We start from the raw sequence: 25,558 nt of genomic DNA, 5'->3' as shown, positions 1-25,558 counted from the left end.
GCTTAGAGCCAGAACAAATTTAGTTGGTCTCCAAGGTGCTACTGGATTAATTTTTTATTTTTTTTTATTTCATATATTTATGGCAGGGGTGGGGAACCTCTAATCTGCAGGCTCATCTTGGCCTGCCATGGCGTCCAATTTGGTCTACAAGGCCATTTCCCCCCAAACATGCCTATTGTACATCAGTCCACTGGCAATGTCAGCTGATGGATGGGAGGGCAGGGTTTCATGCTGCCTTGGTGGTTGTTCCATCATGTTTTCATGGTTCTATTTTGATTCCAGAAAGTGGTGCTAGGAGACTTATGCTTATCCCCATAGCATTTGTGCTGTGGTATACTGCAGGATTCAATCCTGTGCTTTTCAACATCTGCATGGAACCACTGATTGATGTCATCAGAGTTTCACAGTCAATTGGCAACAAAATGCAAGTGATACTCAATTTTCTTTCTTTTACATCAGAATCAGGTGAGATGTTGGAAGTGCTGAATCACTGTCTGGATGAAGGAGATGGACTGGGTGAAAGCTAACAAACTGAAACTCACTTCCAACAAGCCAGAGATTCTATTGGTGTGTGGTTCAGTCTGTTCTGGAAGGGTCTGCACTCCAGTTTAAATGATCAGGTTGGCAGTCTGAGGAGCACTCATTGATCCAGCTTTGTTGCTAGTGGTCCAAGTGGCCTCAGTAGCATGAACTGCTAAAGCTGGTGTGCCATTTGTAATCTCTCCTGGATAGAATGAATGACTATAGTTGCCCAAGCTTTGTAAACTCTGGGTTAGACTACAGAAATGCATTGTGTGTGGGGCTGCCTTTGAAAACCGTCCACAGACCAGGCAGTCCAAAACACAGCTGTCAGTGTTTCTGGGCACGATTTGAAGTATTGATACACAAAAGCCTTCTGGATGGTTTCACCATCTAAAGTGAGGTGGACGGCTTTAGGAAAGGACTTGCATGCAGAACTCTGGCATGTAATGTTCTTTGGGTGCTAAGCAAAGACCTTTTTATTTTTATTTTACTTCCCCAAGCTTTTAAACTCTGGTTAATTTTGATGCATCCTGTGATTGTTCTATGTACAGTACTGCCTTTCTGTGTTTTTTTTGTTTTTTTTTTACTGTAAATTGCCCTGGAAATCTTAAATTGAAGGCAGCATAGAAATGTTTCAAATTGAATGAATGGAGGAATAATTCTGCAGGAGCCTCATTGGGTCAGTAATTGGTAGCCCTATTCCAGAAGCTCATTTTAGTCACACTTAAAAAACCAAGATTATATTTCAACTATTATACAAAGTTCAGAAATTTCTAAAATGTTGCCAAGCCCATGCTACCATTTTTTTTGAGAGAAATGTATTTCTAAATTATACATATTTTTCTTATGATAAATAAATACACCTTTCCTGCAAGTGAGTATGACATATATTTGATTTTGAAAATATGCTTTAAGTCTAGATTCACTTATAATCTATACAGTTTTTTTATATCAATCAGATGAATATGTGAAGCTTCAGAGTTACTTTGCAACTTTTCATAATATTTACTGGCAACTGGCTTTTCCACAGGAGAAAAGGTGATGCAAGATGATGAATTTACTTGTGACCTCTTCCGGTTCCTCCAGTTGCTTTGCGAGGGGCACAACTCAGGTTTGTTTAAATAATGCTATTAACTCATCCAGTGTTGGAGTAACCAGCTAGAAGTACTCACTGTAAAAGGCTTAACACCTTAATGAATTTTTCCAAATAGTGCTCCAAATAAGTAAACACAGCATGAAGGAAGAATAGTTATGTAAATTGATAGTGCCAATTTTCTTAAACAGTTGAGCTGTGAAAACAAATTAAATGACATCTCTAGAAACATGTTATACAGGAAAAATAAGTGGAGCAACACTGCTTATTTTGTTGATTCTTTCATTCCCCTAATTGTAAATGTCCATAACACAGGTCTTTTTTTACCAGGTAGACAATCTCCCTAATAGCTATGTAGTACTACTTAGTGCACAGTACTACTACTGTAATCAAGAGATGTTCTTCTCCAACGTAAGTGGACAGAGAGTAGAAAACCAAATTTGATCCTCCCTGTAATTCAATTCAGTTCTCCTACAATATAAAAAAGTCTACTATCTCAAGAATAACTATAGTGCATAATCTAGAAAATTAAGCATAATTAAAATGTTTGGAAAAGGAAAATACAGATTATCAGCAGGAAATATGCTTTAGAAAACATGCATTTTATACTCTGATAGGAGATTTTAAAGGGATTTAAGACAGGGGCTAAAGTTAATTTAATCTTGTTCTATCTTTCCAAGATTTTCAGAATTACTTGAGGACTCAGACTGGTAACAATACAACTGTCAATATTATAATATCTACTGTGGATTATTTACTGAGAGTTCAGGTAAAATATAATGCATGTGAACTCTAGTCTGTTGAAAAGAATTGCATCAAAATGCAAAATTGTGTAACATCAAGTGTTTATATTGCTACTTTTTTTAGTTATTTAAAAGTATTTATAAACCTTTTAATGTATTTTTTAAAAAACAACAAACCAAAACCGTATAAGAAAACTTGGAGGAAAGAAATAAAAGCCTCTCCAATCTCTCTGCTTCCAAGAGAGTATGAAAAAATAAATTCCAATGGGTGGGTGGGTGGCTGGGGGTCAATATTCCTGTGCTACACTGCTTACCAGCCAACAAGCACGAAATAATTTTGTACTAGCTTTTCGTGATCCATAAGTGTGGGCCCTGTACTATTGTTTTTATATGGTTTTTTAAAGCTCTGCTTTATTATATTGCTTTAGTGTTTTTATGTTTTGTACTGTTTCACAACTCTAAAAAGAGAGGGAAAGACGTGTACCTACAGAGTTAAATAATACTTTGGTTTTTGTTTGTTTTTAAAATTGTTATAAACAGTCAAATGTCTAAGAACATGATCTTGCTTAATTGCCTTATGCACACTGGTGGCATCCTTCTATAATTTCTACACCCTCAAAATAGCATGATGACAAATCTGGTGCATCAAAATTGAGATCCCCCAACTCTCTGCCAATGCCAGCTAGTTGCCCAGCCCCCATCCATGATCTCTTGCATCTTCCCAAACATGTGAGGCTGCAAAAAGCAGCAAAGGAATCAAGCCCCAGAAAAAAGCTAATGCAAACTCTGATTTTAGTTGCAATGGAGTTTCCATTGTCTAGAAGAATTCTGGGAACTGGAACTTAAAGTGACATTAGTCAGTGTCATAGTTCTGGAGACTTTCTGAACACTTTGCTTTTTTTAATATGTCAAATGCAATTTTAGTGATGATATCACTAATAATGATTATTTGTTCAGTTAGTTGTCTAATACAAAAATAGTCTCTAGTTTCTGAGTTGTGAATTCATGCACTTTGTATATTTCTTCATCCACTTTCAGGAATCGATTAGTGATTTCTATTGGTATTACTCTGGAAAGGATGTTATTGATGAACAAGGACAACGTAATTTCTCTAAAGCAATTCAAGTTGCAAAGCAGGTTTTCAATACGCTTACAGAATATATTCAGGTAATGTTTGAAACAACCCACAAACACGGTATAAAGTGTCTGCATGTATGGTGGGTGGTAAGAAAGAACATTTGGAGCAATAACTTTCGGCTGCACAATATAACTTCCACTCCCTCTCCTCTCCCACTAGATATATTTGGGGTGGGTGTGTCTCTCAGCCCTCTAGAACAAATTTGGGGAGGGTGCAGAGAAAGAAGAGGAGAGGTTCTGTGGTGGAAGCAGAAATCCTCTAGTGGAAGCATTTCATTGGCTATTGCCCATGTTATGTATTGAAGTTCTCACCCTGGCCAGTAACTCTGTTCATATTCTTGTCCAAGTGATGCTTCCCTACACTTAATCCAGTCTCCATCCATTGAAATGGGTGGCCATTTTTCACAGGGACCCCATGGGCTAAGCATGTGAGTTTGTTCTCAAAGATGTTTCATTTGTGTAACATTTTCATTAGCCATTCCCACTGCCGTGATAGTAATCAGCCAGAGGCAGCTTATGTTATATTTCCCTTTTAACTTCAGCTTTGTTGTTTGTTAAAACCTCTTTTTCAGGGACCATGTACAGGTAACCAGCAGAGTCTGGCGCATAGCAGACTGTGGGATGCTGTTGTTGGTTTTCTTCATGTATTTGCCCATATGCAGATGAAGCTTTCTCAGGTACAATATCTCTATCTATAAATTTAAAGAACTATTTTACTTTAACTTTATTAAAGAAGATAGTCACAGCTTGTAGTATCAAGGAGTACCCAAAGCTACATACTTGGTCTCTCAGGGAGAGTGCTAGCCTGTCAAAAGCAGGCTGACATCCCAATTCCTGAAAGTAACCATCATTGGCCAATAGGACCCTTGTCTTACCAATATTTATCATCAGTTGATTGGTCTTCATTCACCTTCATAAACACGCATCCATGCAGAGTAGCTGGGGTGGGTATCATCCCCTTTCTGCTCATCCAAAGATTAATCTGATGACCAGGGAGTAGGAAATTTCATCTTCATCAGAATGCCCATCCCAGCTGTGTATGTCCTCAACTTTTGTTGTCACCAAAATCAGTGTGATCTTGGCAGCAAGAAAAATTCCTTGGGCAGTCACCTCAGGCCTCTCTTAAGTGGGAGTTAACCACCTCTGGTGTAGGCATTTTTCAGTCACACAAGTGTGCCCTGCTGCAGACATGAAACTGCACTTAACCAGAAATTTGGAGGGGGTCTCACATGCCATCTTATCCCCACCCTCCTTTTTTACACTTTGAATTCCTTTTGTTTCCCCTTCAGCTTTAAACATAGTTCCATGTTACATCTGCACCAACAGAACGATATTTAACCAGATTCATTCATATCGGGGTTTGGCTAACCTACTTTCAAATCCTGAGTGATATTGAAATGATTGATTTTCATTCTGAAAAACGTTAATTATTTCAAGCCACATTTCAAAGCTATTGTTTATTCATAGATAGTTTGCAATTGGTTCAAATCAACCAATTATTGTTGGGAAAACTGAGTTTCTTTTTTAAAGATCTGATCCAAAGAGTCACACGCTGTGTTCCACCTTCCAGCCCCTCCTTTTCCATTCCACCTTCTCCATCACCCAAAAGCTACTCTCGAATGTTCAAAGTGATGCAGGGACCTGTAGCTGTCACAGTATTATCAGAAATCAGTGAGCCCCCAATTCTAAGCCAGAGACATAGTTTTCTCAATATGATCATAGTTGCTGGGCTAAAAGAACACTGCCATGAATCTTGTATTTTATGTTGACAGGATTCTAGCCAAATTGAATTACTGAAAGAATTAATGGATCTTCAGAAGGATATGGTGGTCATGTTGTTATCTATGTTAGAAGGTAATTTCAAGTTCATTTTAAAACTTTTTTTTCTTAAAAAAACTCACACAAGCAAACCCCAAACCAAACCTTCATTGACTTTTTTCAAATTGCAAAGAGATAAAAAAAAAATGGTGCTAATGGGGGATTTTGTCCTAATACAAATAGCTTCATATGATCTATTTCTGTCACAGCTACATCAAGGGAGGAGACTGTTTAAGCTCCCCCTTCCTGTCTGCTATGATCCCTGTAATTATCAGCTGCCGTGACCATCTCATAGCTGCTCTTTGCATTTTTAAAAATGTTCTGGTGAACTACAAAGACTCATTTAACATCACCTCTAGTTTGGCTCAGAGAGCATGGAACCTGCTAATGTACTATAGTCTCCAATAAAAGCACAATGTAAAATGTTCAGCTTTACTGTTATTGTGTAAAGGTTGTAGAGAAAACAGTATTTACTAACATAAGTTGCTTTTTTTGTTTCTATGAGTTTCAGTTTTGTAAGCAGTCTTCATAAAAGCCTCAAAACAGAATTTATACAACTTTAAATGGATCACTTTTTATCCAAATACACAAATTATTCAAAGCTTGACTTCTGTTTCTTTTTGTTCATAAGCCCTTTTCTGTTTTTTCTCTGCATCTTGTTGCCTTCTACTAGCTGAAATTATTTCAGAATGTTTTTGTTTTATAGCCAGCCAATGTGTACGTTATTGGATTAGTGATTTCCCAGGAACACAAGTTGCAATGCATATGAAAAATTAATTGCTTTTACCCACAGGTTTTATTTGGTTCCATTCTATAAGGCGGCAGTGGGGAACCTTTTTGGCCCAACAGACCAGATCCATATCAGTTTCCAGTCTTACAAGCCAATTTTGACAGGGGGATGTGACCACCCACTTGTCAATCACCTTGGCATCATTATGCCAGATGACGGAGAGGTGGGTTGTTGTGGCCACCTGTCAAAATCTCTTCCACAGCAAAATGCCCCAACAACCAGTTGTGGTTACCAGATACTTGGCAGCCACAGTGCAAGACGCTTTGCCAGTCCTATGCTTGCCAGTGCTGGGCATATGGCTAACATTGCTACTTTCTGCAGGCAGTGGTTGTGTGATTGAGTTCCCTGCAGGAAATTTGGTCACACAACCCATGCAGCAGCCTTGAGCTCCTACCCCAGGGCTGATGGGTGGCAGTGTCAATCCTGCTTTCTACAAGGATCAGCTGAAGAATCTAACTTCCTACAGGAAACTCAGTTGGGCAGCCAATTCAGCTAGTCTCTACCTGCCACACACCTGATGTCACATATGGCAGCAGATGGGCGTGGGTAGGGGAAAACAGCCTTGTAAGTCAAATTGGGACCCATGCTGGGCCAAATTGGGCCTGTGGGTTAGAGGTTCCTCACTCCTGCTTTAAAGCAAGGCAACAGCCATATTCACTATTGACCCACATGTAATCCTATGTGCAAATGAACCTGGAGATATTTCAGTAAACAGGAAATCTGGGTAAATGCTAAAGAAGCAAAGGCCTAAATCAACACAGAGTTAAGCATCCTTAATCCAATTGATTTCAGTGGGCTTAAGCAAACTTAACCCTTTGTTGTATTCAGGCCATGAGGTTTCAGCAATCTTTTAAGGCTTGTATAACAAAAAGTCTGGAATCTTACAAGACTGATTATTTTTCTCCTAACGCAAATGTTGCTCACCCCCTGTATTACTATCAGTAGTTCAAAATGCTCACCTCTGAAATTCTATCTAGTAATTTTATTGATGTCTGGAACAGTTTACAAGGCATTATATATCTCTAGTTGTTAACTGAGTAAATATTTTAACAAGAATTTCAATGCACTTTTCCACATTCAGGTAATGTTGTGAATGGCACAATCGGCAAGCAGATGGTTGACATGCTAGTGGAATCCTCCAACAATGTAGAAATGATTTTAAAGTTTTTTGATATGTTCCTAAAACTGAAGGATTTAACTTTCTCTGATGCATTCAAAGAATATGATCCTGACGGAAAGGGTATCATTTCAAAAAGAGATTTCCACAAAGCCATGGAGAGCCACAAACACTACACTCAATCTGAAACCGAGTTTTTGCTCTCATGTGCTGAAACAGATGAGAATGAGACTTTGGACTATGAGGAATTTGTGAAACGGTTTCATGAGCCAGCCAAAGACATTGGCTTCAATGTTGCTGTCCTCCTGACAAACTTGTCAGAGCACATGCCTCATGACACTCGGTTGCAGACTTTTCTTGAACTGGCAGATAGTGTTTTGAACTATTTCCAGCCCTTCTTAGGGCGTATAGAGATAATGGGTAGCGCAAAGCGCATTGAACGAGTTTACTTTGAGATAAGTGAATCAAGTCGGACACAATGGGAAAAACCTCAAGTTAAAGAATCAAAGAGACAGTTTATATTTGATGTAGTAAATGAAGGAGGGGAAAAGGAAAAAATGGAGCTTTTTGTTAATTTTTGTGAGGATACCATATTTGAAATGCAATTGGCAGCTCAGATCTCTGAGTCAGATTTGAATGAGAGGTTGGCAAATAAAGAAGAAAATGAGAATGAGAAACCTGAGGAACAGGATCCCAGAATGGGCTTCTTCTCTCTAGTAACTGTTAAATCAGCTTTAGTAGCTCTCAGGTATAACATAATGACACTCATGAAAGTGCTAAGCATGAAAAGTATCAAGAAGCAGATGAAGAAGATGAAAAAGATGACCATGAAAGACATGGCAATGGCTTTTTTCTCCTCATATTGGAGCATTTTAATGGGCTTAATGCATTTCATATCAAGCGTCTTCCGAGGCTTCTTTCAAATCATGTACAGTTTGCTGCTTGGAGGAAGCCTAGTTGAAGGGGCTAAGAAAATCAAGGTGGCTGAACTCTTAGCCAACATGCCTGACCCTACTCAAGATGAGGTGCGTGGTGAAGGGGAAGAGGCGGAAAGAAAGCCAACAGAAGCTCCCCTGCCTGCAGAAGATCTGACCGATCTCAAAGCTTTGTCAGAAGACAGTGACCTCCTCTCGGACATATTTGGCTTGGATTTAAAAAGAGAGGGAGGACAATATAAACTAATCCCACATAATCCAAATGCAGGCCTAAGTGATTTGCTGAGCAGTCCTTCTTTACTCCCCTTACCTGATGTGCAAGAAAAAATACAGGTACACACTATAATTTGTTTGTCTATACTGTTTAAATCTGGTTTTTAGACTTTTAAAAATTGTTTTTAGGAAATATAAATCAGCACATCATGCATTTAGATCCCATTTTTCAATGGATTAACCACTACAGAGTATTCTCTCTAGAGAGTCATGCCTGGCACCATCACTATTTATTTTTTGAACTTTAATTTTATGTCATATCTTAGTTGGGTGGGTTGTGCTGAATCTGTGAACTACCCTGAGACCTCCGGGTACAGGGCAATATATAAATTCAACAAACAAACAAACAAATAAATAAATAAATAAATAAATAAATAAATAAATGATAAATACTCTTCTGTACATATCAGTGAACATTATAGGTCACTTATACTGTTGTTTCTAATGTTGGTTTGTGTAAGTTGCTTTCACCTTTTGTGAAAAATACAACTAACAACAACAATATTGAGCAAGCAAAGCTTTCATCTTTCTAAAGTGACATTGCAGGAGTTCCTCATATACTCTGATTATAATTGGTTTGAGTTTTAAATAGAAAACAATATTTTCAAGTAAATAGGAGTGTCCTCATGTTCTACTCAATATGAACATTAGTATATTTTAAATGACATAGTCAAGGCTATGGTGCTGGGCTTTTTAAAACATGACTTGAAAGTAGTGCATTGCCATAATTGTTTCCTCCTTATTTGTTGAAGGACCAGAAGGTGAACAAAGATGAAAAGGATGAGAAAGAAGAAACTAAATTTGTACCTGAAAAAGCAGAGTATGTGTCAATATTTCTAGCATTTATGAATCCACTTATGAATATTGTAGTCTCAAATGCACTTGGAAGCAAAACCCATTGAAATAAATGACAACTCAGTTGTATTTATGTCCTTATCTTCTAACAGCTCAATTATATAGTTATACAGAGATCACTTTAGCAGTCATTGTTAAAAGGGTTTTACATCCTGTGTGCTTCAATGTGAATTAATTATATTGTAATTGCTTTGTAAAGACCTTTCCCTTTTTAACCCACATTTATTTTCTTCCCACTGTGTTAAATCCATTATAAGTGTCTTGTATCTTAAGGGCTTTTATAAGCCCTTATCCATTATACATTCCCTAAATGCCCTTTCCAGCTGTGATCATGTCACATACAGTAAGTACTTGAAAGAGGACCCAGTCTTCTTTAAAGTGCCCATGAAACATGTGATTGACACAGCTTGTTTCTTTTTCCAATGAGAGATTATATTTTAATTAATAGAGTGTGACTCACAATAAGATTTATGCTTTTAGAGGAGAAGATGGAGAAAAGGAAGAGAAAGCAAAAGAAGATAAAGCAAAGCAGAAACAAAGGCAGCGCCACAAACATAGGCATGGTGAACCAGAATCACAGGAATCAGCCTTCTGGAAGAAAATTATTGCATACCAGCAGAAACTTCTTGTAAGTGGAATAAGTCATCTCTGAAGAGCAGGGAAAGCAAATTTCCTCTCAATTGCAGCACTGGAAGGAGAGGAACCTCTCTTCCAAGGCCACCCCTGTGATGTGGAGGAGCCTGCCCCCACCTCTGCTGATAGGCATAGATCAGCAGAGTGTTGGGATTTTATGACGCTCTGGGGCTCGCCAGAGGCCCCCTCCTTCTCCGAGCGTCTCCCAGTAGGCACAGCTCTGGAATGGCATGTCCCTTCATCTCCAGAGTGCCTCTCAGCGGCACTTTTCTTATGAAAAGTACACACTGTTCTTCTGGAAGAACACAGCAAGAAGAAAAAAACATTCGTAGATCTAAACTATGTTTATTTACAGTTTATGTACAGACAAGGTTAAACCACAGAGCCTAGGGCTTGCCGATCAGAAGGTCGGCAGTTCGAATCCCCACGACATGGTGAGCTCCCGTTGCTCGGTCCCTGCTCCTGCCAACCTAGCAGTTCAAAAGCACGTCAAAGTGCAAGTAGATAAATAGGTACCACTCTGGCAGGAAGGTAAACAGCATTTTCGTGTGCTGCTCTGGTTCGCCAGAAGCAGCTTAGTCATGCCGGCCACATGACTCGGAAGGTGTACGCCGGCTCCCTTGGCCAATAAAGCGAGATGAGCGCCGCAACCCCAGAGTCGGTCACGACTGGACCTAATGCTCAGGGGTCCCTTTACCTTTACGTACAGACAATGCATAATCATGTGTGTTCTCTCCAGCTCTGAGAGAACAACAGAAGTGAAAGTACATTCCAAAAGTACACATACAGTGGAAGAGATAAGATGGTTTTCCTGTTCTCACACTCTACTCAGAAAGCATGTGAATTATACCAGTCACAAAATGCAGCCATGGTAGACTGGTTTAATATCACAGAGAAGGGGGTGGTATGTTTGCTACCTGTGTGTCCACTTTGGCAATGACCACTTTTGTTCTGGTCACACCCATTACTAGCATGTGGTCCTCTGAGGATTGATCAGCAGCCCTTAGGCCAAAAAAGATTAGCCACCCCTGCTTTATCTGATCATGGCTAAAAGACCAAAATCAAGACTCACTTGGATTATGTGAATTCCTTAATGAACACCAAAAAAAGTATTTCCTGGTGAATGTAAATGTGCCATCGAATCTAATGCACACCTTAATTTTCACAACGTAATTTGGCCCCAAAAGGTGAGCATTAGGTTCGAGTAAATGCGGTAATTTCTTTCAAGATCACATTCTGTAGGTTAACGGAGCTGAATTATTCAAATGTAAGTATTTAGTGCATTTAATATTTATTATTTTGTCTTTCAGAACTATTTTGCTCGGAATTTCTACAATATGAGGATGTTGGCTTTGTTTGTTGCATTTGCCATTAATTTCATTCTGCTCTTCTATAAGGTAACTCCTTCATGTTTTCATCCACAGATGTGTAAATGAAGCACCATAAAAAATGAAAATGTATACAGAAAGTACACATAAACACTTTCTTGTTCTTCAGCCTTCCTGGGCAATCCCAGCATATCAAAACAATCTGAGCTGAAAACTGACATTTTAGGAGCAAAAAGGGTTACATAGCTTATCACTGTATGACACACACAAACACAAATCTAGTTCAGTATTGTCTTCAGTGATTCTTCCAGGTTTCAGAGAGGGTTTGCCTTTACCAGCAGATGTCAGAGATTGGACCTGGGTCTTTCCGCATCCAAAGCGTGTACTTTACCACTAAGCTATGGGTCATCCCCATAAGAGCACGTGATCTTTGGTTGGGGGGGGGGAGAGAAAGAATCACACAGATCGGGAGAGGTGCAGAGATGAGGTGGAGGGTGACTGGCTAAATACCCTCCAGCCGCAGAGTAGTTTCCACCTACAGCCAACCCCTCCCAGCTTCCACACACGTTGTCCAGCGGCGAGACAAGTCATAGGGGAAATGGCAACAATAACAATAGCCGCTGCCTCTGGGGCTGATTGCTCAGGCTCCAACATCCTGCGGCTTGAGTGCTCCATTCTGCCTCTAGCCTTGACTTAAAGCTCCCTACTCTTCCACGATGCTCTTGCTTTCTGAAACTGATTGCTCCTGCCTGCATATTCTTCCCTCTGCAGCTTCTGCTCCAGGAAAGGCAAATGCCCACTGGTCTCCGCCTTCCCCTCCTCCGTATCTCTCTCCCCGCACCCAGTCCTCCATTCCCAGGTGCTCGGAGTTGCTGCTCTGATGCTCGCTAGGCGCAAGACTAAATATTGCCACATGTAAACAAAAAAACAACTCCAGGCATTTTGCCTACTTTTAACCCCCCCCCCCAAGATAGGATTTTTTATGCTGAAAAGAGGACATATCTGGCAGAACCGGGTGCATGGCAACCCTAATGTTCCTGCTGCTGTATATACTCTCTCCTCTCTACATGGCTTAACATAAAAACAATGGCCCTAGAGTGAGACCCACAGGCTTCTGGTAAATGAATAGTGATTCCTGCCTTCAGCCACAAGAGGGAGATCTAGTCCCACCTGCGCTGATCTTTACATGCACCTCGAAGTGCCCTTCATGGTATGACCAAAGGTCTTTTCTGTTTTCAGCCTCTCTAGGAGGACATTCAGTCCATCTCTTCCTTCCTGGAACTAGGGGTTATTAGTTTAATCCAGTTTATGCTCCACACATGTAGAGCAGGAAAGTAAGAACTTTAGGAATTTGTCCTCCTCCTCCTCCTACTTTTCTGGCCTGTTTTATATTGATTGTTTGACTATTAACACTGCCATGTTTATTGTTAATTCTTTTTTTCACTACACCAACAGGCGTAAATTTTAAATGTCTTTCTGAATGAGCAGGTGGGTTACTGGATCTTCCATTTGGGTCTCACTCCTCTCCCTAGAGGAGCAACCAAGTGTTTGGTGCCTGAAGGCTTCAGGAGGAGGTGCCATCTCACGTGTCAGGAATGCCCTCCAGGAGCCTCTGAGAACAGAAATTCGCAGAGCATTTATATTTTTTTCTACTCCAATTTATTTCAACAGGTTTCCACATCTGCAGTGGCTGAAGAAAAGGAGGTTCCTGTGGTTAATATTGCTGAAAACTCCAAGTTAAGCAGCTTAGAAAGTCCTTCCCATAGAATCATCACAGTGCACTATGTTCTTGAAGAAAGTAGCGGCTACATGGAACCCACACTCCGCATTTTAGCCATTCTGCACACAGTCATTTCCTTTTTCTGCATCATTGGATATTACTGTCTGAAAGTAAGAGGACAAGGAATACATACATTTCCACTGAAGTAGTTACAAATAATGTCTTGTATCTTTAAATATTTGTTTTGGCAGGATGCTTTTTCAAACACACACACAATTCCTTCAATTAAAATATCCAGGGCACTGTATAGGAAGTGAACTGGGAGCCAATGAAGCTCTTGCTTTGAAGTAATGATAATAAGGATATTGTAAAACGTGCTACAAATACAAAGAGTGCTCCTGTTCATAGGTGGGGAGATAAGAGATTTTTGCTATTTCTTCCTCCTGCAAGCCTCTTGTATCCTTTGAAAATTTGCTCCAGAGGAAGCAGTGGTCTGGGTGAATGCAAGGAGAAGGAAGCATCACTGAAAATCTCCTTCCCCTTCTGTTGAGCACTGGATTGTAAGCGCAAATAGGGGAAGGGCTGTAATTGATCCAGTTTGCTTTATACGATATATATTTCCTTTAAGAAATTGTACAGTTCATTCAGTCTGCATTTTCCCCAACGACCAGCTATTGTTGCTCCAAGTGCTATAGAACATTTCAATCAAATGTTGCTGTTTGGTTGCAGGTTCCACTGGTTATATTTAAACGAGAAAAAGAAGTCGCACGGAAATTAGAATTTGATGGGCTGTATATTACAGAACAGCCTTCAGAAGATGATATTAAAGGGCAGTGGGATAGACTTGTCATCAACACACAGTAAATATTTTTTTCTCTCTCCCCCTCCCACCCATCTTCCCTGAAGCTTGTGTAAGTGTATCTCAATTTTGGCAGTAGCAAATTGTGATTGGATTCATCTGCAGCACAGAAAACTCCAAGATTTGAGGCAGCTATAACTATTTTATATAGCTATTAAATGTACATTTTAGCTTGCTTTGTTGTGAGGATATCAGCAAAAAAATAATAATCTTCCATTCTGCAAACAGCAGTTTTGTTTCCAATGGCACTGATATGCTTGAAACATAAATGTTGATTCATACAGTCAAGTTGGTTCTCTTTTACTTAAATTAAAATGATATGCATTTTTAAATCCATCTAACACATGGAAGGTGACACATACAATTATTTATTCATGTTTCATCCTTTTAAATATAAAGAGAGAACAGAGCACTTTTATTCATAGTATATATTTTAAGGAGAATGGGTTAACTGTGCACATTCACCAGGTCTCATGAAGAATGCACATAATCCAGCCATGAAGAAGGAACTGTGCACATTTCATAGTCAATATACATAATCTCCAACAGGCTTCGGGAAATGTTCATATAGTGACTGTACATTTTCTGATCATTATGCATAATCCCCAACAGGTCAGTTTAGCATTACATGTGAACTGACGCATCATGTATCTCCAAATGGTTAAGTTACATTAAATGGTTAAAAAGAAGAAATAAAAGATGATTTCCCAAAATAGGTATTTCTTTCACTCACGAAAGGCATATATTATTATTATTATTATTATTATTATTATTATTATTATTATTAATTATTATTTATACCCCACCCATCTGGCTGGGTTTCCCCATGTATTAAAAACACAATACAGCATTAAACATTAAAAACTTCCCTAAACAGGGCTGCCTTCAGATGTCTTCTAAAAGCTTGGTAGTTGTTGTTCTCTTTGACATCTGGTGGGAGGTCGTTCCACAGGGCGGGCGCCACTACCGAGAAGGCCCTCTGCCTGGTTCCCTGTAAGCTCACTTCTCACAGTGAGGGAACCGCCAAAAGGCCCTCAGAGCTGGACCTCAGTGTCCGGGCTGAACGATGGGGGTGGAGATGCTCCTTCAGGTATGCAGGGCTGAGGCTGTTTAGGGCTTTAAAGGTCAGCACCTTTACACACACAGCTTAACACAATCTGCAGAAAAACCTGAAATGTCATTTTTGCATCTCGTAGGCAAAAGTTAATTTTGTGTCATAATAGAGACCAGCAATCCAGCACACTCTAAACAAAGCTTCACATGAAACAATGTTGGGTTGTGGGAGTTCTGTGGACACATTAACACATCTGAATGGGAAGTTTTCACTAGGGAAGGAAGACATTCCTACCGGATTTTTTTTTTAGTAATTAGGACTACCTGTGTAAATTAAACCTATAACAAATTGAATTATTAAATGAACTTATTTATTTATTAAACCTATACCATATTATAAATACATTTGTATTAGGTAGCTTTATTAAGCTTTTTCTGTAGGCAATTCCTACAATAGTGTTACCTGTGAATTTGCAATTCAGAAAAATGTTTACTCATATGAGTGCTATCTTACTTTTGTATATCTTTAGATCATTTCCTAACAACTATTGGGACAAGTTTGTAAAAAGAAAGGTAATGTTCATATTATAGTTGAATTATGTAATTTTGAATTTGTCTAAATTATTTATACATGTCTTTTTGTATCATTATAACTTGTATCCATTATTATTAATTTAATGCAGTTATATAAAGCCTTTCTGCAGAGGTGACTGTATTGGTCCCCATTTCAGAGAACTATGACTAGAGATAGGGAAGGATTTCAATTTCCTCCACCGTTTAGACAGACTATACTTGGAACATGCAAATTAGACATGCATGTCTCCAAACTTTGCATGCATGGTTCACTGAGGTGTACTTAAAAAAACCACTAAGATGGTCCAAGGGTATTGTACAGAAAAGTGATGGCTGCCCCATGGTTTCATAGGGACAGCCATCCTTTTTTCTATACAGTGGCACACCATATCATACTGCCGCTTCTAGGGGTGTTTCACTCAAAGGTTTTATGCATGCACAGCAAGTGATGCACTTTCAAGCTGTTGCAAACATGCAGAAAGTTTTAAATCAAGAAAGAATGAAGCAGGGACCCTTCAGAGCAGTTGGGTAGTATTTCTAAATCAGTGTGTTTTGATACCGTGTGGGTTTTTGGGTTGTTGTTTTTTAAAATTGCATGCATTTGGGATGGAAGAGACATGCTAGTCGGCTCTTAGTGCAAGGGACATGGACTGGATCAAGAATGTTTTATCTATCTGTAACCATGACTGCCTACAGAAGGCTGTGCAGCTAGCTGCATTGCTCATGAAACTCCAAAGATGATCAGTGCCTTCGGGGGAAGCACTGTTACAGGGATAAGAAAGCACACTTTACACGCTGACTGGAGACCACTACTCTTCTTTCCATCTAACAATTAATCAGCATTGTCAGAGGAGGGCAGGCTAGCTTATGCGTTACAAATGTTCACATGGTCTAATCCATAGCACTTCCCCTGGCTAGAAGATGAAAACCACCCTTCCTACCAGCAGCTTTTCATACTCTAGGGAGAACAAATCTGCAGACAGATGGCAGTGGCTCATCTGTATGTGCTGAATTCATTCTAATTGTTTCTTTAGGAAGATACTAACAGAAAGGAAATTGATGCAACTTTATATATAAAAAAGATACAAGATTTGTGTAATATATATGTATAGACTATAATTACACATCAATTTAGCCAGTTTAGTTATTTATATAGTTAGAATCATTTTTTTTTAATGTGTGTATGTAACCAGCCTTAAGCTGGTGTTCATTTTGCCACATAATTGATCAATCAGTATTGTACACATATATTGTGAATGGGCTGTTGAAATAATTTGGAAATATAACCTGTTTTACTAGGTTTCCAAAGTAGAGAGAAAAATAACAATCACCTCCATTCTTCTAGGTTATGGATAAATATGGAGAGTTCTATGGAAAGGACAGAATCAGTGAATTGCTGGGAATGGACAAAGCTGCTCTGGATTTCAGTGATGCTAGAGAAAAAAAGAAACCCAAAAAAGATAGTTCTTTATCTGCTGTGTAAGTTTTCAAAAATTTGGTTTTTAAAAAAACATTTAAGCTTTTTCATATGTAGAGCTCTTAGGCTTTTAAAGAGTGACTATTTTTGGTTAATAGTGACTTGATATTCTCAAGCAGTACATGTGTTGGGGGCTGATGAAAAAAATTAAGTTGCCTATTGTATTTGCGTTGTGAAGAAAAAGGCAACTTGCTTGGTAGCTTTTAAACAACACCTACCAGAATTTCCTATCTTGGCAACACCCCTGGCCTTGACAGTAAGGGAATAGGAGACTCCAAGTTAGCCATACTCAAGTTCCATTGTAATCAGTAAGACTTAAGCAAGATGTGACTTTTCCATTAATTTCAATGGAACCTAAGTATGACAGCCTTAATGTGGATTGGTACCAATGACAGTAACACAAATAAGTTAAGAGATGTCAGCTTCTTGGGAGGAAGAAGTATAAATGCAGTGTTGTTCCAGTGGGGGTTTCTGAACAAAAATAAAAAATAGTATCACCAGAATCTGCCCCACTCCCACTTTTAGCAATAGCAATAAAGGTAAAGGTAAAGGTACCCCTGCCCGAACGGGCCAGTCTTGACAGACTCTGGGGTTTGTGCGCCCATCTCACTCAAGAGGCCGGGGGCCAGCGCTGTCCGGAGACACTTCCGGGTCACGTGGCCAGCGTGACAAAGCTGCATCTGGCGAGCCAGCGCAGCACACGGAACGCCGTTTACCTTCCTGCTGGTAAGCGGTACCTATTTATCTACTTGCACCCGGGGGTGCTTTCGAACTGCTAGGTTGGCAGGCGCTGGGACCGAGCAGCGGGAGCGCACCCCGCCGCGGGGATTCGAACTGCCGACCTTTCGATCGGCAAGCCCTAGGCACTGAGGCTTTAACCCACAGCGCCACCCGCGTCCCTAGCAATAGCAATAGCAGGAATTAAAATGATACTCATATTGAATTGGTTCTAAGACAGCTATGTTGAAAACAGGGCAGTGATGGCTTGATACCCAGGCTGAATAAGGTAATTGTTACATATTAATATAGTGTTTTTTCTTACTGTGTCTTCCATATATTTTTTCCAGACTGAATTCTATTGATGTAAAGTATCAGATGTGGAAATTAGGAGTTGTTTTCACTGATAATGTAAGTTTATGCCATCAAATATAAATTAAGTACTAAAGCAAGAAACTGGTTTAGAGTGTGAGATTTGGCTATTTTAAGTGAGGTTGAAAATGTGTGTTTTGCTATATTAAGACTCTGAACATATACATATGGCCAATTCCATTTGATATTCAGATGTAATGTAGTGTAAGTTTTATTGTATTGGTGAAAGTCTGTTTATGACATGTAAGGGATTGTTTAGTTTTGCATTTGATAAAGTAGGCTGTTGGCTATGACTACTCATGCTGCAATAAACAAGCATTTTCCATGCTGTTTCCTTGTAGATGTAACTATTCATCATTTTTCAGAGCTAGAACTGAACATATTGCAAAGCTCACCTGGAGGGCAAAAAATCATCCTGATGAGATACAGTGGTTCCTCCTGTATCCCAGTTATTGTAATGACTTGCTAGACCCAGGGTTCAGTAGGAAGCCTATGTTAATGATAAATGATATTGGCTAATTTTGTTATTTAGACCTTGAAATCAGATATCCTCTCTCCCCAATTCATTCCTTTACTTACAAAAGCAGGCTATTGATTCAGTATTGATTCAGTCGAAAAACTGAAGGTTTTAACCAGGTTATTTAAAAAAGCACAAAAAATTGTTCATTTAAAAAGAATAAGAGTTAAATAAAACTGATTTAAAATGTTTAAAATCTATCTCTTTTGTGTTTATTTGGCAGCTGTTATGCTCAGAGCTAGGCCACCAGGAATCTTGCACCTGGTTGTATAAATTACTGAGTTATTTGGTTTTGCAGTTGAATCCAGTTAATCGCAATTATCACGTTGTCTGCCCTTTTTCTAATTTTGTTTTACGCTTTCTCCCTGAAGTCTTTTCTGTACCTCGCCTGGTATATGACCATGTCAGTCCTTGGTCATTACAACAACTTTTTCTTTGCTGCTCATCTTCTTGACATAGCAATGGGATTCAAAACGTTGCGAACTATTTTGTCATCCGTAACTCACAATGGCAAACAGGTAATGTTGTCTTTTCTATCATTAACTACACTATCCTTTAAAACCAAGTTGGTAAGGAGGAACAATTATACAAACAGAATAGATAGAAACAAAAGGGTTAAGTTTCATAATATTTGTCCTAAAAAATCAAAGGATAAGTCACAGTCATACTTGCAACAACTAATTAATTTTGCTTAATTAGTTGTAAAAAAACATGCAATGGGTACTAATGTCTTAACCAGCACCATGCTATCAGTGTTACTAAAGTCTCCTTTCCTTCGGCTGCAATGGGCGAGGAGGAAAAAGCAAAAGTTGCCTCTTCTCTTCTTCTCTTCTGCCATTAGCGTAGGTATGGATCACTGGATCCTCAAACTGAAGGGCACAGTTGGCTACAACCCAAAACTTCAAGTCAATATGCTAAAGCGTCTCTTTCTTTTCTTTATTAGAAAGAAAAATTCTGTATGAGGGCATTCAGCACAGAAATATAATTGTTCCATCAAATCACATTGCTGTACTCTTAATTAATATATCATGTGACTTTTTTTACTTTTTTTAGCTTGTGCTCACAGTAGGATTACTGGCAGTGGTAGTTTACCTGTACACAGTAGTCGCATTTAATTTTTTTCGCAAATTCTACAATAAGAGTGAAGATGGAGATATGCCAGACATGAAGTGTGATGATATGCTAACGGTAAATATTACTTCGACTTTTATTCATCTCCCCTTGTGTTGCTAACACAAGTTCTCGATGCCATTCATATAACTCAGTATGGTTATTATAAACATAATGCTTTCAGAAAAAGGAAGGTTCTGTTACTATAAATTGACAATGGTAAAAGGATGTAGTAATTTGATTTCCCTACAATATACTAGAAATACTCTGTAGTCAGAATAAAGACATCTCAAAAGCTTGATCTTATTGGATAATAGTGACAATCAGGAAAGCTGGGACGATGATTTCTCATGAGTTGACTTTTGGTCAGGCTTCAAAGTTACAGACAGAACTAGTAACATACCAACTGTTTACACAGTACAACAAAAACTACTTTTATGATAACACCGGAGTCTTTGTCTAGTAAATTGAATTTGTCTGTCTTTGAAGCCTGAACTGAAGGTGGAGGGAGGGAATTAGACTGCTAAAAATATTGGTAAGGTTTCTCATTTCAAGCCACATATCTTTAACCCTTTGTTTACAAAAGCATTGTAAAACAGTATCAATAGTTACGAATCCAAGGCCTAGTGTCAATATGCAGCATCCTGTCTCCAGCAGGTGGGCCTTGCTAGTTTCTGTATTTATGCCAAACAACAAAGTGAAACCGCCAATAAATAAAAACAACAAATTTAAAAGAAAGCCGTATTCTGTACACAGATATCCCAATCCATGGGGGAAGCTGGCTCCTTCCCGTGTGAATGTTCCTAGTTTCCAGTGATCAGCTGTTCAGGAGGGATATTTTAGCAAGCAAATTTTGTATGAATATAGGAAAAATAATTAGTATGCCTTGTTTTCTACAGTTTTTACGAACAAAGTAATTGCCCACTGTATTCATCATTCTTTGTGGCCTCTGTACAGTTTCACATTGGTGTGGTGTGGCCTAAAAAATAAGTTTTGCTGCTGATTTAAGCAGTGGTGAAGCTGCAGTCAACAGCCCAGCAGCAACCTTGTGGGAATGAAATTCTGTAAGGGCACTGCCACAGGGCCAGCCTGCTGAGGGTAACTTCACCACTGCTTCAAGCAGTGTTTTGTTAAAGAAAGGCAACTGGAACCCTCTGCTGACTCCTGTTATAAAGGTAACTCCCCTCAACAGATTTCATCCTCCCCACTGAGAAGGTTGAAGACTCACCCCCACCAAAAAAAAAATTGTACAGTGGCTTAATGGTCCCCCCCAACAAAGCATGGAAAGGTTTAGCCCGGGGATAGGGACTAGGGAGCATTCAGGCTTGAGGCTGGTGTAGGTTTGCTATGTCCAAACCAGGCCAGGATCTTTTGAGAGCTTCTCTGAAGAGTGTGAGGCTCTCTCACCCCTTTCCCTCAGGTAAACAGACCTGCATTCCCACTCTCTTTGCAGCCACTCATTTATCTGAAATTCTGACTGAAAGATCAAGGCGCAGTTTAAGTCTTATGCAGATTAATAAATAGCCATAGCAGATGTAGAATGTGCATTTTTAATATTACTGTCTTTTCCCATGTGTTCGTAGTGCTATATGTTTCACATGTATGTGGGAGTGCGTGCTGGTGGTGGAATTGGTGATGAAATTGAAGATCCAGCAGGCGATGAATATGAAATCTATCGAATCATCTTTGATATTACGTTTTTCTTTTTTGTAATAGTTATTCTCCTCGCTATCATACAAGGTACATAGGCATATTTTTTCAGTTTATATTGTATTTTTAACTGACAAAATTACCCTTTCCCTACTGGTAACTAAAATCCCATTTTTCCCTGGCACATGGAATGAAACATCATGCCACCCAATATATAAAAAACATAAACTTCCTGTGTATTTGATTATGTTCAAAATCTATTTAACGTGAGTTTAGTGTATATAGTGTGCTATATAGCTGAAAATTTGAGGCAAGCAAATAGGATAAAATGGTGTTGCCAGGTCTTGTATATCTACTGAAATCTAATAAAAGCACACACACTAGTTCTGCTTCTAACAAGAACTCCAACCACAAAAGGTCCTGCAGAGCTTTGCACATGATTGGCTCATGCCCACAATCTGAGTGTATGTATATGAATACTTCTCATCTGCAAGAGCCTTCAGACCCAGTACCTCTTCACACTTTCCTTTTTCTGCAACAAATCTCCCCTTCTCTTGTATTTATATTCTTGGCTCTGATGTGATTTATTTCTTTCCCCTGTTCTCTAAGCCACGGTCCATTACCTTTGTCGAGTTCTGTTAATGTGACTGTGTTAATAATAAGCATTCATAATGAGAACAGGAAAATGAAATGATGTAACCTCTGGATGCTGTCACATAAAGCATCTTTTGGCAATTAAGACTTGCATTCCATATACACACTCTTGTGAAGAAGGAACAAGAGATTAAAGTCAATCCACAATTACCGTATTTTTCCATGTATAAGACCAGGCATAGGCAAACTTGACCCTCCAGATGTTTTGAGACTACAACTCCCACCATCCTTCACCACTAGTTCTGTCAGCTAGGGATGATGATGCAGTCCCAGAACATCTGGAGGGCTGAGTTTGCCTGTGCCTGTATAAGACACACGTATAAGATGACCCCTATTTTTTGGAAGCCAGAGCTCGAACCCAAGCCTGGGCCACCTGCACCAAAGCCTGAACCTCTATTCATTCACCATCCGTGTATAAGGAGACCCACAATTTTTGACTAAAATTTTTAATCAGAAAACATCATCTTATACACTGAAAACTATGGTAGTTTTCTCCTCTTGTTTTATGAACTGCGCTTCAGACAACTCCAGTTTATATGGCAAATTCAAACACTTCATGTACACACTAGGGCTGGATGATATCTGGTTTTCAGTATAGCGTTATATCACCAACTAAACATCACAATATCTCGATATATCACAATATATATCCGCGGTGGCAGAGGGTCTCACTGGGCCTCTCCGCAGGGGAGGAGGGCCCTGCAGTGCCTCTCCATGGAGGTGGAGGACTTTGTGGGCATCCTTGTGGCGGCGGAGGGCCTTGCCGTACCTCCCCACAGATTGACAGAAATGTTTCTCTGAGTTAAACACAGATTCAGCCTCTACAGTCATATTTACTACAAACTCTGGTGGTGAATGGAGCATTCAGTGCATATAACTTTAGTTTTGAGTAAGGTTTAAACGTGTGCATCAGATTATGGCAGAGTTTACAAAATCAAAAGCACCACCTTATTGTAAGTATCACCTTATTTATTACCAGGTTTAATTATTGATGCATTTGGAGAATTAAGAGATCAGCAAGAACAAGTTAAAGAAGACATGGAGGTAATCTATATCAGCAATTCTGTCGTGATGTATATGGTATTTCCATGAAACATAAATACACGTGTAATAGAAAAATAAATTGTGTATAGCTAACATGCCAGTGAGAGGATTCCAGTTTAGGATTTCCCTGGCGTACTTCTTCTACATAGAATATATAATGGACTATTGGGCTGGTATTATGGAGCAGTACTGCATTCTGAGGGCTTATACCACCAACAGTCACTGCTGTAATCTATGCCAAGCAGTGGTGGTTCTCCAAAGATTTAGGCAGTGGTGTTTCCCAGCCCTGTTTCTTGAGATCCTTTTAAGCAACAAATGCTAGGACTAATCTTGTGTATGAAATGCATGTTCTCCACCTAGGGATGGAGAATAAATTAGTACGGTTCACATTTTAAAGAGAACCAACCTGATTTGCCAATCTTGTATTTATACATGGATAAATACAATTTAAAGAGAACCAACATTTTAAAGAGAACCAACCTGATTTGCCAATCTTGTATTTATACATGGATAAATACAATTGGATTATAATTTTTTTTTTATTTTGACTATGGCAGACCAACACGGCTACCTATCTGTAACTACAATTGGATTATGCATTTTGTGTATATTGCACTGCAGTTTCAGTTTGGAAAAATACACATTTTGAACAAACTTAGAAGGCAAATGCATTGGGAAGTGTACAGAAAAGCTTATTTTGGGGGAAATGTGTGCTTTGGAAGGGATGCATACAATTTAAATGCAGCTAAATCTGAAAAAACAAACAAACAGAAATAGGCTGCTTCATCTTCCCCTAGTTCTACTACTGATACATAAGGCTTTTTCAGAAATAGTACAGGAAAAGGAATAGGAAAATTTGCATTTCAGCATCGACCCTTTATTTTCTTTTACTTAACAGAGGGAAATATTTTAGCATTCAAAAAGCATAGGTTGGAAAAGAAGAGGGTACATTTCTATTTAAGGCCTTAAAGCAAGCAAACTTCTTTGCTAAGAAGTTTGAACTTCGCATACAGAATTTCCTTGTTTTCCTTGTACTGTTAAAGAATATTTGGACAATGTATTTTTTCCATTCTTTTTAGACCAAATGCTTTATTTGTGGGATAGGTAATGACTACTTTGACACAGTGCCCCATGGTTTTGAAACACATACTCTACAGGAGCACAACTTGGCTAATTATCTGTAAGTACTTTAATGTCATCAAATCTGAAACATAATAGGAGATGTAACAAGTCAATATTTTGAAGTAAAACTCTAGTTAAATTTATATGTGGTTGGAAAGAAGTATTTTGCTTTGTGACAAAAAAAATATAAAAAATGGTCGGGGAGCCCCCATCTAGTATTGAATAATATGCTTAAATCTGGAATTATGATATGAAATTTGAAACTGAACCATAATCTTTGGAAACAGCACAAAATTGACTAGAAAATAAATCCTATTGAAACTCTTAATCTAAGGGTTGTAGCTTCAAGCCCCACATTGGGCAAAATATCCCTGCATTGCAGGGGGTTGGACTAGATGCACCCTATGATTCTATGAAATAAATGGGCTTAAAGGCTTACAGGTAGTTAAATTATTAAAATAACAGCTGCAATATATATTAACAAGTTACAATGAGTCCTGTAGCCTTTCACTTGAATCCAAACTTTGTTTCCAGAAATTGAATTCAACTGAAACCAGAATTTAGTTTCATATCCTAGTATGGAGGGACCCTAACCCCCAATTTCTCAGTTTGGATGTTAAGAAACCAGGAATATGTTCAGGGAGGGAATAAGTGAAGTGAGGTGAGGAGGGAGCCAACCATCGCATGGATTGCTCCTAGTTCAGTAAAATATGGTTTAGTAGACCGGTTTTTGTACTGGGGCTATAAATCATAGCCATGAATTTCCTGATCTACACGTGGGAGGCCTTTAATCATGAACAACAACTTCTTTCTTTATCTTAGATTTTTCCTGATGTATCTCATAAATAAAGACGAAACCGAACATACCGGACAGGTGAGTCACCAACATGTTGTGCAACAATAACTACCTAAGATTCATTTTTTTGTCAGAAACTTTTAAGTGTAATCTACTGTGATACAAATTGGTACCGGTACCTAGAAGTCCACTAGATGAGAAAATGACTTTTTGTTACTTTTGATAGCTATGTGAAGTTTCATTTAGAAGCATTTCAAGAGATTACATCAATTTCGATATTTTCTTTGTCTCCTCTACTACTTGTGTTAGTTTGGAAGGTCACATTTTAACTTTTTTAATGAATTCACAAACATTTCAACTTCTGGTTCTTTCCACTCACCAAAGTTATGGTATGTCATGTAGAAACTGTGGGATTTGCCACCTGTATTCCTTTTTGCTGATGAATTGTTCCAGTCCAGCAAGGGAGATTTAAGCATTCCATATACGTATGTTCATCTGGATGCATATCCCGTATCCATGCTCCTCTGAACATCAGTCAATTGATTGGATGGTTTCTTGAGTTTTGGCCCTTTGAAAAAATACAAGCATTGGAAAATTAAGAAATGTTATTACTCATCCATACATAATATTCATACTCCCTATGGAAGAAA

The 25,558-nt window shown here is 38.8% G+C and overlaps 1 protein-coding gene across 18 annotated transcripts in view; it reads left to right on the top strand.

The window, feature by feature from the left end:
- RYR2 (ryanodine receptor 2) overlaps positions 1-25,558 on the top strand; it is a 248,421-nt gene that overhangs the window by 220,871 nt on the left and 1,992 nt on the right. For all 18 annotated transcript variants that reach the window (XM_082214927.1, XM_082214934.1, XM_082214932.1 and 15 more), the window contains 20 exons: positions 1,553-1,633; positions 2,296-2,384; positions 3,397-3,525; positions 4,068-4,172; positions 5,268-5,349; positions 7,185-8,488; positions 9,181-9,248; positions 9,764-9,911; positions 11,227-11,313; positions 12,916-13,134; positions 13,694-13,824; positions 15,407-15,449; positions 16,795-16,928; positions 17,994-18,054; positions 18,904-19,050; positions 19,586-19,720; positions 21,226-21,382; positions 22,926-22,990; positions 24,070-24,170; positions 24,935-24,986. In XM_082214927.1, the coding sequence (XP_082071053.1) occupies positions 1,553-1,633; positions 2,296-2,384; positions 3,397-3,525; positions 4,068-4,172; positions 5,268-5,349; positions 7,185-8,488; positions 9,181-9,248; positions 9,764-9,911; positions 11,227-11,313; positions 12,916-13,134; positions 13,694-13,824; positions 15,407-15,449; positions 16,795-16,928; positions 17,994-18,054; positions 18,904-19,050; positions 19,586-19,720; positions 21,226-21,382; positions 22,926-22,990; positions 24,070-24,170; positions 24,935-24,986 (3,338 nt within the window). The remainder of the gene's footprint in view (positions 1-1,552; positions 1,634-2,295; positions 2,385-3,396; positions 3,526-4,067; positions 4,173-5,267; positions 5,350-7,184; positions 8,489-9,180; positions 9,249-9,763; positions 9,912-11,226; positions 11,314-12,915; positions 13,135-13,693; positions 13,825-15,406; positions 15,450-16,794; positions 16,929-17,993; positions 18,055-18,903; positions 19,051-19,585; positions 19,721-21,225; positions 21,383-22,925; positions 22,991-24,069; positions 24,171-24,934; positions 24,987-25,558) is intronic.

Source organism: Podarcis vaucheri (assembly GCF_965113315.1).
Source record: "Podarcis vaucheri genome assembly, chromosome: 3".
NCBI lineage: Eukaryota > Metazoa > Chordata > Lepidosauria > Squamata > Lacertidae > Podarcis > Podarcis vaucheri.
Note: the sequence above shows the minus strand (reverse complement) of the source record. Positions and strands in the feature narration are given on the sequence as shown.